Source organism: Sorex araneus, chromosome 3 (genome assembly GCF_027595985.1).
Source record: "Sorex araneus isolate mSorAra2 chromosome 3, mSorAra2.pri, whole genome shotgun sequence".
NCBI lineage: Eukaryota > Metazoa > Chordata > Mammalia > Eulipotyphla > Soricidae > Sorex > Sorex araneus.
Genome location: NC_073304.1, coordinates 111080826 through 111095881, shown reverse-complemented (window position 1 = coordinate 111095881; position 15056 = coordinate 111080826). Strand labels below are relative to the sequence as shown.

Below are 15056 nucleotides of genomic sequence, written 5' to 3'. Positions count from 1 at the left end.
TTCCCCGTTGTGCCATCTGTCTGATGCTTATTACTGTCTTTAGGGGGAGGGGCCTTTTTTCTAGATTTTTCTAGATTTTTATCCGAGTTTATTTCTTGAAGAGCAAAGAGTCTGACTATTCCGTGTGGGGTGGGGAATCTCCCTCACAGGACGCCCCTCGGCCCTAGCCCCCACCGTCCCTCTGCGGGGCATGGTGGGCGCAGGACGCCCCTCGGCCCCAGCCCCCACCGTCCCTCCGCAGGTGGAAGAGGCAGATGACTGGCTGCGATACGGGAACCCCTGGGAGAAGGCGCGGCCTGAGTACACGATCCCAGTGCATTTCCACGGGCGAGTGCAGCACACGGCCGACGGCGTGCAGTGGCTGGACACGCAGGTACTGCTGCTGCATGAGTGAGCGAGCGAGTGGCTATGCCTCAGCTTCCCATGGGCAGTGCCTCCCCCCTGCTCCCCACCCCCCCGCCCCCTCCCCCCCATCTGGGCATGGTGTCACCCAGAGGTCAGACCTGGGAGGCAGCAGTTGTGGCTGACCTTCGGGCAGTGGGGGAGGCTGGGGGGCAGCAGTTTCCCAGCATCTCCCTGGCCTGGGCTGTCTGACGTGGGTGTTTTGTCTGGAGGAAGATATCTCATTGTTCCTTTGGTCGACATCTCCTGAGGATTGGTGATTAGAGCACTTCTTCATGTGCCTTTTGGCCATTTGTATTTCTCCTTTGTAGAAGTTTCTGTTCCTCTCTTCTCCCCATTTTTGGATGGGGTGGACAGTCTGTAGTAAGAAGCTTGCCACCAGGTGGAGGGGTGGTGCAGTTGGGACAGAGAAGGGACCACTGTGACAGTGATAGTTGGAAGTGGTCACTCTGGGACAAGAGCAGTGCTGGAAGGAGGTAGAGGGACACACACAGACCCTCAGCAACATGAGGGGGAGGAAGGGCCTGCCACAGAGGCCCAAGGGGGAGGGAAACTAGGACACTGGTGGTGGGAAATGTTCTCTGGTGGAGGGACGGGTGTTGGAGCACTGTGTGCCCAAAACCCGATCATTAACTTTGTAACCGTATCTCGTGGTTCAATTGAAAAAAAAAATTGCTATCTCCATATAAAAAGCCGCTGGCCCGAGGGTCTGGATCCAGCTGTAAGTCCAACCGAGGGCTGCCAGGGCCGGCGACCTCTCGCACTGCTACTCCTGGTGCTCCCCTCCTAACGCCCCCACCCCTCAGTGGTACCAGGGGTGTCCGCTCCCTCCTGCGGTCCAGTGGTCCCTGTGCAAGCCTCCTGCTGGGGACGGCTCCCGGCTTCTGCTGCCTGTGGGCACTTGTTCTGTCCCGCACTGAGGGCGGCCTGTGTCGCCCCTCTCCCCCAACCCGTCCACTTGGCACTGTGCTGCAGGTGCGTCCGCATAGCTGCACGTGCCCGCCTCCTCTTCTCCCGGCCGAGTATTACTCCACTGTGTAAATGTGCCCTAGTCTCATCATCTGTGCTTGGACACTTGGGTGCTTTCCAGGTTTTGGCAATTGCAACACTGCTACGGCGAACATAGGGGTACAGATGTCTAAAGCGTGTTGCTTCAGATAATTTTTTTTAAATGCCCCTTAAGTCGCACTGAATTTGCAGATTCAGAGGAGGGGATCTGGTGGTGTGAGGTGAGTCTGGCGGTGGGGCGAGGCACCTGGACCTGGGCACTCAAGCAGCGCCTAGTGCCAGCTGACCAGAGTGGGAGACGGAGCAAGAACAGCAGCAGGGGTGTCACCAAGGCTTGCCATCGGCGCGAATCAGGGCTCTGTGGGGAGGTCAGGAGCAACAGCCAGGGCAGGGAGAAGCCTGGCAGTGCTGGGAAGCTGTTGGCACTGCAACTTGGGTGTTATTTTCTGTTGGTTTGCGGGCTGTGCCCGGCCGTGCTTGGGGGACCCGGCCGTGCCAGGCATCTGCTGGAGTTGTGTTTTGTGACTGTCTGGCTGCATGGGCATCGGCCTGTGTGAGAGCGAAAAGCCACCTCAGAGCGTCCAGGGTCTGCGGTGGCAGCAGGCCCATGCATCAGGGCCGGAGTCGGGCTGTCTGGTTTTTCTTGGGCTTCACAGTCAGGAGGGGCCTGGCCGCGGCCTCGGAGAGCAGGTGAGACAAGGGGGGGCTGTGGCTGCTTGGCAAGGGCAAAGCCCAAGCAGGTGGACGAGTGCATGGGCCGAGTCGGCGTAGTGTGACACACGTGGGGCCGTGGTCGAGGGCTCGGCCCTCCGCTGATGAGCCTGTGCCGTCTCCTTCCTGCCGAGGTGGTCCTGGCCATGCCCTACGACACCCCGGTGCCAGGCTACAAGAACAACACCGTCAACACCATGCGCCTGTGGTCGGCGAAGGCGCCCAAGGACTTCAAGCTGCAAGACTGTGAGTGCTGCCCCCTCCCCGCCTCTGCCGGGGCCTCCTCGCTGCTTCGGACACGGGGAGGGCAGGAGAGGAGACAACCGGCCCGGAAAGGGTGCGGCTCATTGGGGCGACCTGGGCCCGGAAGGGGTGTGGCTCATTGGGGCGACCTGGGCCCGGAAGGGGTGCGGCTCGTGGCTCTCCCTACAGAGACGGGCGCGGGCGGTGGCCTGACTCTCGTCTCTGTTCCCAGTCAACGTGGGCGGCTACGTGGAGGCCGTCCTGGACCGGAACCTGGCCGAGAACATCTCCAGAGTCCTGTACCCCAATGACAATGTGAGTGAGCGCGGCGTGAGGGCGCCAGGGTCCCGCTCTCCGTGTGGGCCCGCCGGGCTGTGGCTGTGGCCGTCGTGCTCTGGAGACGCGGCAGCAGGGGCAGGAACAGCAGTGCGGCGGGAGGAGCCCCGCTGTGGGCCGGGGAGGCATGGCCCAGCCCTGACCCACGCCCCGCTCTCCTCCTGAACATGTGCCCATTCTGCACGGGCATGGCCCTTGGTGGACAGTCCCTGTCCCTGAGTGGTCTCTGCTTGCCTCCGCCCACCGAGGCTTGACTCAGTGCCTACAGCGTCTGCCGTGGGTGGCGGCATTTCCACGGGGCTTTTCCCCACGCCAGGCAGGACCTGGCTGCCCCTTCTGGAGGGTGCATGCGTGATGGGCCGCTCTGGGTCATCCTGCACGGTCACCTCTGGGCGTCTGGGATGACGGGTCTGATTACCCTCTGTGCCTGCCTTTGCCCTCCGTGAGCCATGCTCTGTGCAGTTTTTCGAGGGCAAGGAGCTGCGCCTGAAGCAGGAGTACTTTGTGGTGGCTGCGACGCTGCAGGACATTGTCCGCCGCTTTAAGTCCTCCAAGTTTGGCTGCCGGGACCCAGTGCGAACCTGCTTCGAGATATTCCCAGACAAGGTAGGGGCCAGACAGGAGGACTGGACCGAGAGCAGGGAAATGGGGCATCAGGGAAATCAGGCTAGGTTTCCTCTTCAGTTGTGGGCTTGGGCAGGGTACCCCCACCTCATGGGGATCAAGTCTGCTGGGGACACTGGAGGCAGTCTCAGCGGGTAACATGGCCAGGTGAGGGGGTCATGGTGAGTCAGAGAGAATCACCAGCACCACAGAGACCCTTTGTGGGCAGACCACTGTCCTACACCACCTGCAGCCCGGGAAGTGCCTGTCCAGAGCACACCGCTCAGTGCACACCTGCTCAGCACACACCTGCTCACACCTGCTCAGAGCACACCTGCTCAGAATACACCTGCTCGGAGGACACCTGCTCAGAGTACACCTGGTGCAGAGCACACCTGCTCAAAGCACACCTGCTCACACCTGTTCAGAGCACACCTGCTCACGCCTCAGCACACACCTGCTTAGCGCACACCTGCTCAGAGGACACGTTCTCAGCGCACACCTACTCAGAGCACACCTGCTCAGAGCACACGTTCTCAGAGCACACCTGCTCAGTGCACACTTGCTTAGAGCACACCTGCTCATACCTGCTCAGTGCATACTTGCTCAGAGCACACTTGCTCACACCTGCTCAGTGCACACATGCTCAGAGCACACGTTCTCAGAGCATACCTGCTCAGAGCACACCTGCTCAGAATACACCTGCTTGGAGGATACCTGCTCAGAGTATACCTGCTTAGTGCACACCTGCTGAGAGAACACCTGCTCAGAGCACACCTGCTCAGCACACACCTGCTCAGTGCACACCTCCTCATATCTACTCAGTGCACACCTGCTCAGAGCACACCTGCTTGAAGGACACCTGCTCAGAGTACACCTGCTCAGTGTGTATCTGCTCAGCACACATGGTGCCGTGCACACCTGCTCAGCGCACACCTGCTCAGTGTACATCTGCTCAGTGTGCACTGCTCAGAGCACACGTGGTGCAGCGCACACCTGCTTGGAGCACATTTCTACAGAGCCCTCCTGCTCCCAAGCACCTGCTCAGCACACGTGTCACAGGGTGCAGCTGGCACGGAGAGCACCTGCGCCTACCACAGGGGCTGTCGCTGCGGAGAGGCCTGTGTGGTCTGAGGGTGGGGCCTGCCTGGGCGTGCTGCCCTCCGCCAGGAGACGGAAGCGCCCGTGTGGACTGCAGGTTGCCATCCAGCTGAATGACACCCACCCGGCCCTCGCCATCCCTGAGCTCATGCGGATCCTGGTGGATGTGGAGAAGGTGGACTGGGACAAGGTGAGCACTGCAGACAGGGATACAGGGTGACTGCAGCCTGGGCCACACGGGTCCTGGTCTTCCTTCTGCAGCCCGGGTCCGAGTGGGTGGCCCTGCAGGAGAGGCGGGCCAGCATTCCTGGGCGGGCAGTGGACCACGGGCTGAGGCTCCTGGCACACCTCAGAGTCTCCTGTGGACACGTCTCCACTTTTTGGGGCCGGAGCAGCAGGAACGTTCCGCCGAGAGGAGCCATGGCCTGTGAGTAGACGTGCTCGTAGAGTTGGCTCCGATGGGCCGTGGCTCGAGAGCTGATGGGCTTCTCCTGACAGCCTGGTCCAGTGACTGCAGCTGTGAACCTCCCCCAGTGGGGGCAGGATGGCAGGACGGCTCTCTGGACAGACTGGTGGGAGCAAGACAAGCTCAGCGGTTTACGTGAGGAAAGGGGAAGGGGGCCTAGGAAACCCTGTGAGCAGCAGGACTGTCGGGTCAGCTGCTCTGGGCAGTCAGGAAGGAGGGGCTCTAGGTACAGGCGTCCCTGGCTCAGGTGGGCACTGGGTGGTGGTACCAGGACAGCGAGGAGCTGCTTTTGACTGGCCCACCCCTCCCGTGGGATCAGAGCGCCAGCCTCTGGCCCTAGACTCCCCCTGCCTCGGACCCTGGCACAAGAGCTGCTTGTTCCTAAACAACTTACACCGGAATATTCTGGAATGTTCCAGGCCTGGGAGATCACAAAGAAGACATGTGCATATACCAATCACACCGTGCTGCCGGAGGCCTTGGAGCGCTGGCCCGTGTCCATGTTGGAGGACCTGCTGCCACGGCACCTGGAGATCATCTACGCCATCAACCAGAGGCACCTGGATGTGAGCCCGCAGTGCTGGGGGGCGGGGGCAGGGCCCTCCCAACTTCCCTGTATGTGGAGCTGGAGTCAGGAGCTTCCAGAATGTTCCCCAGAGGCCTTAGGAATGGCCTCGGGCACCGTTGCTGCCTTGTGTGTGTGTGACAGGGGTTATCTCAGAGGACAGGGTGGGGGGAAGGACTGGGGCACTGGAGAGGGGGGGTAGCAGGCTTCACCTAAGGGTCCTCAAGCTCTATCCCTGGCACCCCTGAAAGCAAGCTCCGAGCACTGCTGGGTGCCCCCAGACCAAATCAAGCAGCGGGGGTGGGGGCTGCCGAGCTCAGCAGTGGCAGGGCCCGCCCACTGTGGCCCCCCGCGAGTGGCTCGGGGGTCCAGAGACTGTCAGGGCCTCCAGACGGGTTGGGTGGGAGCTCTCGGGCATGCGTGCTTGCTGTGATAGTTCTTGGCTGCAGCCGTGTGGGCCCATGTGGCTCCTGGGTCAGCCAGGTCCCTCTTGCCCACAGCACGTGGCTGCCCTCTTCCCTGGGGACGTGGCGCGCCTGCGGCGGATGTCTGTCATCGAGGAGGGTGCCTGCAAGCGCGTCAACATGGCCCACCTGTGTGTGCTGGGCTCCCACGCCGTCAACGGTGTGGCGCGGCTGCACTCGGACATTGTCCGGCGGTCGGTGTGAGTGGCCTGTCCCTCTCCGAGTGCAGGGGTGAGGGGACGCAGCCCCGAGCTGCCCTTCTCGGCCTGGGCCCCTGTCTGCGACTGGCCTGGGTGGGTGGTCGCTGTCCCATTTCACAGAGGAGAAACCGAGGCTGGTCTGTGTGGTCTGACACCTGAGCGCCACCAGGCGGCCTGAGGGAGACTCAGGCGAGCAGCTGTGGGCAGAGCGCGTCCAGGCTGGCCTGGCGCTGCTCGCAGCCTGTCCTGTGCCCTTAGCTTCAAGGATTTTCATGAGCTGGAGCCGGAGAAGTTCCAGAACAAGACGAACGGCATCACGCCGCGGCGCTGGCTGCTGCTGTGTAACCCAGGACTGGCTGACGCCATCGTGGAGGTGAGGCCTGGTGCCTCTGTGGTCCTGGACTCAGGGGTTCACGCAGGTGTGGTGGGGGCGGGCAGGGTGCACTGGCGAGTAGGACTCTCTCTCTCTCCCCCTCCTCTCTCGTTCTCCCTCCCCTCCCCCATTCCTCCTCCCTCTCTCTCCCCCTCTCTTGTTCCCTCCCTTCCTCTCACTCTCTCTTTCCTTCTCTTTCCCCTTCTCCCCCGTCTCCACTACCCTTGTTTTTGTTTAATTTTTTGGCCAACCTGGTGGTGCTCAGAGATCACTCCTGGAGGTACTGGGGACCGTTTGGGTGTCAGGCCCCTAGGTGGGCCGTGTCGCAGCAAACGCTTCCCCACTGTATGTCACTCTGGTGCCCAGGATTTTCCTCCTTGCTTTTATTTATTTGGGGCCACACCTGGCAGTGCTTGGGGTTGACTCCTGGCTCTGGGCTCAGGAATTACTCCTGGCGGTGCTTGGGGAACCCTCTGGGATGCGGGGGATGGAACCCAGGTTGGGACGTGCCAGGCAAACGCCCTCCCACTGGACTATCGCTCTGGCCCCAGGACATTTTCTCTCGATCTCTCATTGGCACTGGTGACGCAGGCATTGCTGCTGTTCGGGTGGGAGTGCAGGGCCTGTGCTGGCTGCTCCTGCAATGCTCGGGGCCCTGTGCTCCCGGCCCGGGGGGGCGGGTGGCGGGAGGTGGGCGTGGGGCCTGGGACTGGGCAGGTGTGTGGGGCCGTGGCTGGCTGCGGGAGGGTGAGGCAGCCAGCGTGTCCCGCTTCCGCAGAGGATCGGGGAGGGCTTCCTGACGGACCTGAGCCAGCTGAGGAGACTGCTGCCACTGGCCAGCGACGAGGCCTTCGTCAGGGCTGTGGCCAGGGTCAAGCAGGTGAGGTCCCCCGGCCCCGCCCACCGCAGCCCCCCAGTGTGCAGCAGCAAAGCTCTTGGGGAGCCAGCGGCCCCTGGGTCTCCCGCAGCCACTCACTGACTAGCCCTTGGCCCCCCGTGCTCACGCCGCCTTTCTCCCGGGGACCCGAGTTTGCCTTTCATGTGAGCTTCCTCCTGGCCCTCCTCACACGCCGCCCCTGTATCCCGTGTTCCTCAGGCCTAGGGACCCGCCTCCCTGGAGCCCCTCACCTGGCTGCTTGTCAGACGCCCCGGGTGTCCCTGCCCCGCGGCCACCGCCTCCTGGCCCTTTCCCCCCCCGCAGGAGAACAAGCTGAAGTTCTCTGCCTTTCTGGAGAAGGAGTACGGGGTGAAGGTCAACCCTGCCTCCATGTTCGACGTCCACGTGAAGAGGATCCACGAGTACAAGAGGCAGCTGCTGAACTGCCTGCACATCATCACACTGTACAACCGTGAGTGTCCCCACAGCCCCTGTGCGGACAGTCTGCTCCCTGGATGTCCCGCCCTGGCAGCCTTTGTCCCCCAGCGGGGCCTGGACACCCAGTGCAAAGAGTGGCAGTGGCTCTGCTGGGCCGGGAGGCAGAGGTGACGGCCCGGACTGGCTGCAGCGCCTGAGCAGATGGACCCTGCGGCCCTTACGCCCATCCCGGTCCCTGCCTGCTCGGCCACTCTGACTGTCCTTGCCGCCCGACTGAAGCCCACAGAGCTGTCGGCTGCTCTTGGGAATGTCTGAAACAGGCTTTGTTCCTGCTGATGTTGCTCAGGGGCCCTGGTGGGTTGTGGGCGGCGCTGCCCTCTGCTGCCCGCCCACTCCTGCCCGCTCTGTGCTGTCCGACAGCCCTGGCCCTCCGGAGCTTTTGCCTCTCGGGCGGGCCTCTCTCCGGCCTGAGTGTCTTCCCTTCGGGGGTGAGGGAGCCTGGGAGCCGCAGGCAGGCGCCCCTTGCCCACTGCACACAGGAGGTCTCTCATTCTCCCGTGCCGGCGCACCGTTCTAGCCCAGACCTCTCCTCCCCGTTCTGTCTGCTCACGGACATGGCACGCCTGTGGCCCTGCGTGAGCTCAAAGGAGTAGCCACCGTCCTTCTGCCTCTGGCACCTCCTGACCTAGGGCGGCCTGGCCCCAGAACAGGCCCAAGACACTCTTTTTTTTTTTTTTTTTGCTTTTTGGGTCACACCTGGCAATGCACAGGGGTTACTCCTGGCTCATGCACTCAGGAATTACTCCTGGTGGTTCTCAGGGGACCATATGGGATGCTGGGATTTGAACCCGGGTCGGCCGTGTGCAAGGCAAACGTCCTACCCGCTGTGCTATCACTCCAGCCCCCCAAGACGCTCTTTGCATGGCTCCATGTCAAGATGCTGGTGGGCTCTGCCCCTTCCCCTTCCTGCCCCTTCCCTGCTGCTTGGGTCTGAGTCTGAGCACACAGGTTCTCCTTCATAGCCCCGCACGTTTGTTTTTGCCTAGTCCCCATTGCTGTGTGGCGTCTGGAAGCGGCTGCCTTTGGCCCTTTCGCCAACCTAGTCCTGGCCTGTGCCCATGCTGGCCACCAGTTCTGGCTCCCGTGGGCCTCCCTGGCACACAGCACAGCCTGGCGCCAGGAACCGTCTGGTCCTGTAGGGTGGATGGGCTGTGGCTCAGAGACAGGGTGCCCCTCGCCCTTTGCGTGGGCCGTTCTGGAATGCGATGTGCAGCCTGAAGCCCCCTGGGGGCCGGGCAAGGTGTGTCTGAGCACACCTGATCTTCTGTGTGTGCTGCAGGAATCAAGAAGGAGCCAGCCAAGGCCTTTGTGCCTCGGACCGTCATGATCGGGGGCAAGGTGAGCTGCCCTCTCGGCATGCGGCACGGGTGGTGGCAGCGTCGCTGGGGCTGGGCTCATGGACCCTGCGGCATGCTTGGGAATGGACTAGCACCCGCCTGAGATCCCCCATGGCCCACGCAGGCGGCCCCCGGCTACCACATGGCCAAGATGATCATCAAGCTGGTCACCTCCATCAGTGACGTCGTCAACCATGACCCCGTCGTGGGCGACCGGCTCAAAGTGATCTTCCTGGAGAACTACCGAGTGTCGCTGGCTGAGAAAGGTGCCGCAGCAAGACGAAGGGCCCGGCTCGCTGTGCCGACGGCAGGGCCCAGGACAGGGGGGTCTGGGCTCCCTTTCTTGCCTGGGAAGTCAGGCTGGCCTTTCCCTTCTCCTCTGGGTCTCTTTCTGCCCTTCTGCTCCTGGGTTCTCATGCCCGCTCCCGGGCAGGTGCCCCCATGTCCTCGGCCCGCCCCACCCGGACAGAACTCCCCAGGCACTGCCTTTTCCCCCAGCAGCACTTTCCCTGCCTTCCCGCCTGCCTCGTGCCCGGGCTGTGGTGGCCAGACAGGCTGGGAGCCTCTGGGCCTGGCAGGGGGGCAGAGCGCCAGGTGGGCAGCGCCTCCGTGACCCGCCTGTGCCCCTGCCCCACAGTGATCCCTGCAGCCGACCTGTCGCAGCAGATCTCCACCGCGGGCACCGAGGCCTCGGGCACCGGCAACATGAAGTTTATGCTCAACGGGGCCCTGACCATCGGCACCATGGATGGGGCCAATGTGGAGATGGCCGAGGAGGCCGGCCTGGACAACCTCTTCATCTTCGGCCTGCGGGTGGAGGAGGTCGGGGAGCTGGACCGGAGCGGGTGAGTGCTCGCCACCGCTGGGGGCTGGCCCCCTGCTCGGCCGTCTTTGCTGGCCTGGGAGACCTGATCTCCGTCGAGTCGGGGGCGGGGGGGCGCCGGCCCACCGCTGCCCTGCTCCTGGCCTGCTTCTGCAGGAAGCTTTGTGTTGGGCTCGCTCTGGGTTCATGCATGAGCCTCGGGTGGGGTGTGCTGGAGGCGCCGTGTCCAGGTCTTGTGTTGCTTCCGTTAGCGGCTGGCAGTCACCCCTTCTGCCCCAGGCCCTGCCCAGCGCACCCCCCACGCTCAGCCCTGTCTCGCATCCTCCTCTGCTCTGACACTTTCTCGCCGGCTCCTCATGGCATACCCCTGAGGGCCCAGCCCATTCTGAGTCTTAACTGAAAAAATGCTGGCAGTGGGGTGGAATGGGGAGGCCTCGCACGCAGCCGTCACCAGACTTCAGGACTGGAACTGCACCCTGGGCCCGAATCCCCGCCCCGCCCACGCACCCTCCCCTCCCCGAAGACCATGGCCATCCCCTCTGCCAGTCGCCGTCTTGTTCCCGGGGGCCTGGGGCAGAGCAGGGAGTAGGCAGAGATGAGGCCAGTGGCCAATGGGGACCCACGCCCTGTCCTGCAGGTACAATGCCCGTGAGTACTATGAGCGCCTGCCCGAGCTCAGGCAGGCCGTGGACCAGATCAGTGGAGGCTGCTTCTCCCCCTCGGAGCCCGACTGCTTCAGGGGCGTGGTCGACATGCTGCTGCACCATGACAGGTGGGCCACGCCCGGCTGCTGGCCGGGGGTGTGTGGAGGGTGGGCGAGGCTGGGTGCAAGCACTTGGCGGCCCGTTTCCCAGGGGCTGGGTGTCAGCGGAACTTGGGTGGGAGCTGGGCAGAGGGCCTGGGGGGCAGTGTTGGCAGGAGTGCAGGACACCTTCGCACCAGGCGTACTTGGGGTTTTGTGCCCCTTGGAGTAAGGGCAGTCTGAGGGCTCAGCACCTCTGCACGGCGCCAGTTTCAGGCTACTTTGGACTGAAACTGTACTTCCTCTGGTCAGCTTTTGCAATTTGAGTGGGGCGGGGGTGCTGGGGGTCCCCCCAAGCAGTGCTCAGGGGCCACTCCTGTTGAGATCGGCCTGGTGTGCTCAGGAACCAGGAGGCGACCAAGGGCAAACTCGGGTCTCTGTCTGCAGCCCAGTGCCCCGACCCGGCCCTGGCTACAGCTGCCTTCACACCAGATCTCACACTCCCTCACCCCGTAATGCCACACAACAAGCATACACTGTGCAAACTCCTACCTACCCCCCCCCCCCAACACACACACGTGCTTGTAGCTTCATCCCCGAGGGCACAGGCACTTGGAGCTGAGCTCTGTGACCCAGGAAGGGCTTTATCTCACTCAGTTGATTCAGAAAAGCGCTTCTGTATTTGTCCAGCCTCCGTTGGGTCCAGAGCACCACACGTGCAGACCCTTGCCCTCCTCTTGCTCTGAGCCCTGGGAGGCAGGGTGGCCTGGGTCAGTGCCTGCCCACTGGAGGTGAGATGGGCAGGAAACAGCCTGGGCGCTCCACTCCATGTATGCGGCGGGCCGTCACAAGCCCTAGTTTCCTGCAAGAACCTTGGGGCGACATTTTCTTCTGGGGTTAGGGTCATTAGGACAGGACCTGGCCCAGAGCCTGTGGCTCAACCAGGGCAGGTGTTTTTTTTTTTTTTTCCTTTTTGTGTCACAACCAGTGATGCTCAGGGGTTACTCCTGGCTCTGCACCCAGGAATTATTCCTGGTGGTGCTCGGGGGACCATTTGGGATGCCAGGGATCGAACCTGGGTCAACCACGTGCAAGGCAAACGCCCTCCCTGCTGTGCTGTTGCTCCCACCCAAGGCAGGTTTCTGACCTTGGCCGTTGCCGTGTCCGCTGCATCAGTCTTCTGCTTCGCATTGCAGGTTCAAGGTATTTGCGGATTATGAAGCATACATGGCGTGCCAGGCCCAGGTGGACCAATTGTACCAGGTAAGGTCCTCAGGATGGCAGGCTGTGTGTGTGTGTGGGGGGGGGGGGATCGGCTTGTGCTGTTTGGTGCAACTCTGCCTGCATCCGCCCAGGCCCTTATTCTCCCCTACCTCGCACAGGGCCCAGCTCCGTGGTGGTCACAGGGCTCTGCCTGGGGCCAGCAAGGCTCAGGATTCGGGGGTTCTGGGGAGTGGGCTCCCCAGAGGAGTGAAGGGTGACCCTGGTGAGCGGCCAGGATCTTCCCGTGCAGAGGGTCACCACAGAGTGAGTGTGTGGTGGCATCTCCCGGGCAGGGGGCTGGGCCAGTGCTCCCAGGTGTTGTGTGGCAGCATTCCCTGAAGTGAGGGGGGACCCTCCCTGTTTCCCTCTGGGCTCTTCCTGGAAGGCCCAGGAAGGTAACACCAGGAGAAGTGCTGGCAAAGGGGCATGACTTCAGGGTCAAGCAGCTGATTTTCCTCCTTCCTGAAATGAGGGTTTGAATGTCCTCTTGTCACCTGGACAGAAGTGCCTGCAGGTCCCGTGGGCGAAGCTTTGGGTGAGCAGCTAAGTTAGGGTTGTGCTGTCCCGCTGGGGGAGCCGTGGCGACCACTGGAAGTGCCAGTGTTTCGTTTCCTCTGGCACTGTAGCACAGCTGGAGGCGTCGCCACTCTGTGTGTGTGTGTGCGCGCGTGTGTGTGCCCATCAGCAGAGCCCATGGCTCGGAGTTTATGTAGTTCCAGGATCTGTTCAGGTTCTAGTGTCTCTCTCTTCCTGTAGAACCCCACAGAGTGGACAAGGAAGGTCATCAGAAACATCGCCTGCTCGGGCAAATTCTCCAGTGACCGCACCATCTCTGAATATGCCCGGGAGATCTGGGGCGTGGAACCATCCGACATGCAGATCCCGGCCCCTGACCTCCCCAGGGACTAGCCGCCCAGCGCGGGCCCCAGCGGGCACCCACAGCGCTTGTTCTCTAGTTGGCTCTGCTTGTGTCCGGCTGCCTTCCTGTGGGCCTGGGTCCGGGCTGTGGTGCGGGTGAGGGAGGGCGGGCACGGGGCTGCCTTCTTGCCTCTGGGGTCAGGTCCAGGCAGGTGCTGGGGCAAAACCAAGGGCAGTGTTTCTGCTGCTCTGGACTGATGAGGCCTCTTGTCCTCCCTGGCCCACTCTGTCCTCTGGCTGTGGTGCTGCCCAAGCTCTCCAGAGTGACCTGAGAGCCCAGAACAAGCTGGGCTTGACACCCAGGGGTGCCCCGACAAAGCCCAGAGGGTTTTGCTTTGTCAAACTTATTGCCCTCAGGCCATGAGCCAGAGGAAGCCTTTTCTTTAAAAGTCACAGCAGAAAGTGTGCTCTGGAAGGTTCACGTCAGGGGGACTGTGGTGCTGGACTGTGTCCTCCTGGCCTTGGGGGTAGCGCTTGACCTGGGAGGCTGGAGCTGGGGAAGGCTTTGAGAGCGCCCCCAGCCGAGCCGGGGACAGAAGCCCCCTGCTGCCAGGACACTCGCTGCCCCTCAGGCCATAGGCCATCACTGTGCATTTGCCGCCACTGCCTCGAGAACAGATTAAACACCACACCGTGCTAAACTCTCTGGCCTCCGTGCTAAGCTCTCTCCATGCGCCGAGGGAGCGTGATGGCGCACTGTGCCATGGCAGGAGTCTGCTCTGCCCCTGTGTGCCACGCCACCTGCTGACGTGCAGTGGGGTACTGGCATTTTTAGGGGTCGGCTTTGGACCGGTTTCCTGCCGGCCACTCTTGGTCCTGAGACCAGAATAGGCCCACCCGGAGGGAAGGGGCTGCACTCTGCTGGCCACTGGCAAAGTTGAGGCTGGCCTGGGCGAGGCGCAAGAGCCCCCAGGGGGTGCACACTGTCGCTGGTGCTGAGTCTGGGGAGTGAGGGGCCCAGCCTTGCCCTAAAGCAATGAGAATTACAGTTCAGAGCTGTGGGCTCCTCCCCAGCGACTCTGGTTTGGTGCCGTTGGTCCATTGGTGCTCAGGGCTCACTCTGGGCCTGTCAGGGATCATTCCCAGTGGGGCTCGGGGCACCTTCTGTGGTGCCAGGATTGAACCAAGGTTGCATGTGAAGAAAGTGCCCTCTCCCTGTGCTACCCTCAGGCCCTTGTGTGTTACTGTCCTGTTTGCATGGGGCCCAGCTGGCAGTGCTCAGGTCTGTGCTGAAGGGTCACTCCCGGTGGGGCTCCAGTGAACTGTGTGCAAGGCCAGCCCTGTCCTGACTCCAGCCCTGTTTGCTGACCACAAAGCAAAGGGCCAGGGCACTGAGCGGGAACACTGGCCGGTGGCGGTGTGCTGGATGCACAGGAGGCTCCAGACACACGGCCACCTCGCCCTGACTGCCCCACTCAGCCTCCGTCCCCAGGCTCTGAGGCAGTTCACACAGGCAGAAGTTTTCTAGAAAACCACACAAGCCACACACTTGGCGTGCCTGAGGCTGCAAAGGCCCTCGCTGAGCACACCCTGGGGCGGGGGGGCGGGAAAGAGGCTGCCCTTAGGGACGGCCACACCGAGCAGTGTCCCAGCTCTGACAGAATACAGGCTTCTCTCACACTCCAGGCTACTTCAGTCCTTAAAAAAAAATGTTTTTCCTCCCTTCCAGTTCGAAACCCAAACTTCTAGCCTGCCATCTGCCAGCACCAGCCTCTGGTGTACGATTTTCATTTTGGAAAAACAGAAACCTCAGGCTCTAGAGTCAAAGCCTTCCAGAGAATGTCCTGGGTGGAGGGAGCGCCGAATGAGCAAGAGGAAAGCTGAGGAGTGCGCTTCCCGGGGGGTGCAGGAAGGCTGAGGCTCTGGGTACCAGGAGCTGCCGCTGTCTCCACCCCAGCCGGGACGGGAGGGAAACCCTCATTAGCCACGAGGTGCGGCCTCCACCCAGTCACAGCCTCTCTCCTGAGACGGCCCTTCCCGGCTTCCGAGGGCAGGGCCCCAGCAGGCCTGTGGGCGGTCTGACAGATGAGGCCAGCGGCACAGCTGTGGACACAGTGGCGAACGCAGGGCTGTGCCAGCCAGCCCAGGCGGCCGTGCACTGGTGTGAGCGTGACAGGACCACCGGG

At 62.5% G+C, this 15056-nt stretch overlaps 1 protein-coding gene across 2 annotated transcripts in view; it reads left to right on the top strand.

Moving 5' to 3' along the window:
- The window catches only part of PYGB (glycogen phosphorylase B), a 36780-nt gene extending 23206 nt beyond the window's left edge, over window positions 1-13574 (top strand). For both annotated transcript variants that reach the window (XM_004601795.2, XM_055130050.1), the window contains 16 exons: window positions 242-373; window positions 2256-2367; window positions 2597-2679; window positions 3163-3306; window positions 4502-4594; window positions 5290-5436; window positions 5936-6099; window positions 6358-6472; window positions 7251-7352; window positions 7674-7821; window positions 9127-9185; window positions 9309-9450; window positions 9822-10029; window positions 10645-10779; window positions 11946-12012; window positions 12769-13574. In XM_004601795.2, the coding sequence (XP_004601852.2) occupies window positions 242-373; window positions 2256-2367; window positions 2597-2679; window positions 3163-3306; window positions 4502-4594; window positions 5290-5436; window positions 5936-6099; window positions 6358-6472; window positions 7251-7352; window positions 7674-7821; window positions 9127-9185; window positions 9309-9450; window positions 9822-10029; window positions 10645-10779; window positions 11946-12012; window positions 12769-12921 (2004 nt within the window). In that variant the 3' untranslated portion in view covers window positions 12922-13574. The remainder of the gene's footprint in view (window positions 1-241; window positions 374-2255; window positions 2368-2596; window positions 2680-3162; window positions 3307-4501; window positions 4595-5289; window positions 5437-5935; window positions 6100-6357; window positions 6473-7250; window positions 7353-7673; window positions 7822-9126; window positions 9186-9308; window positions 9451-9821; window positions 10030-10644; window positions 10780-11945; window positions 12013-12768) is intronic.
- The last annotated feature ends 1482 nt before the right edge of the window (window positions 13575-15056 follow it).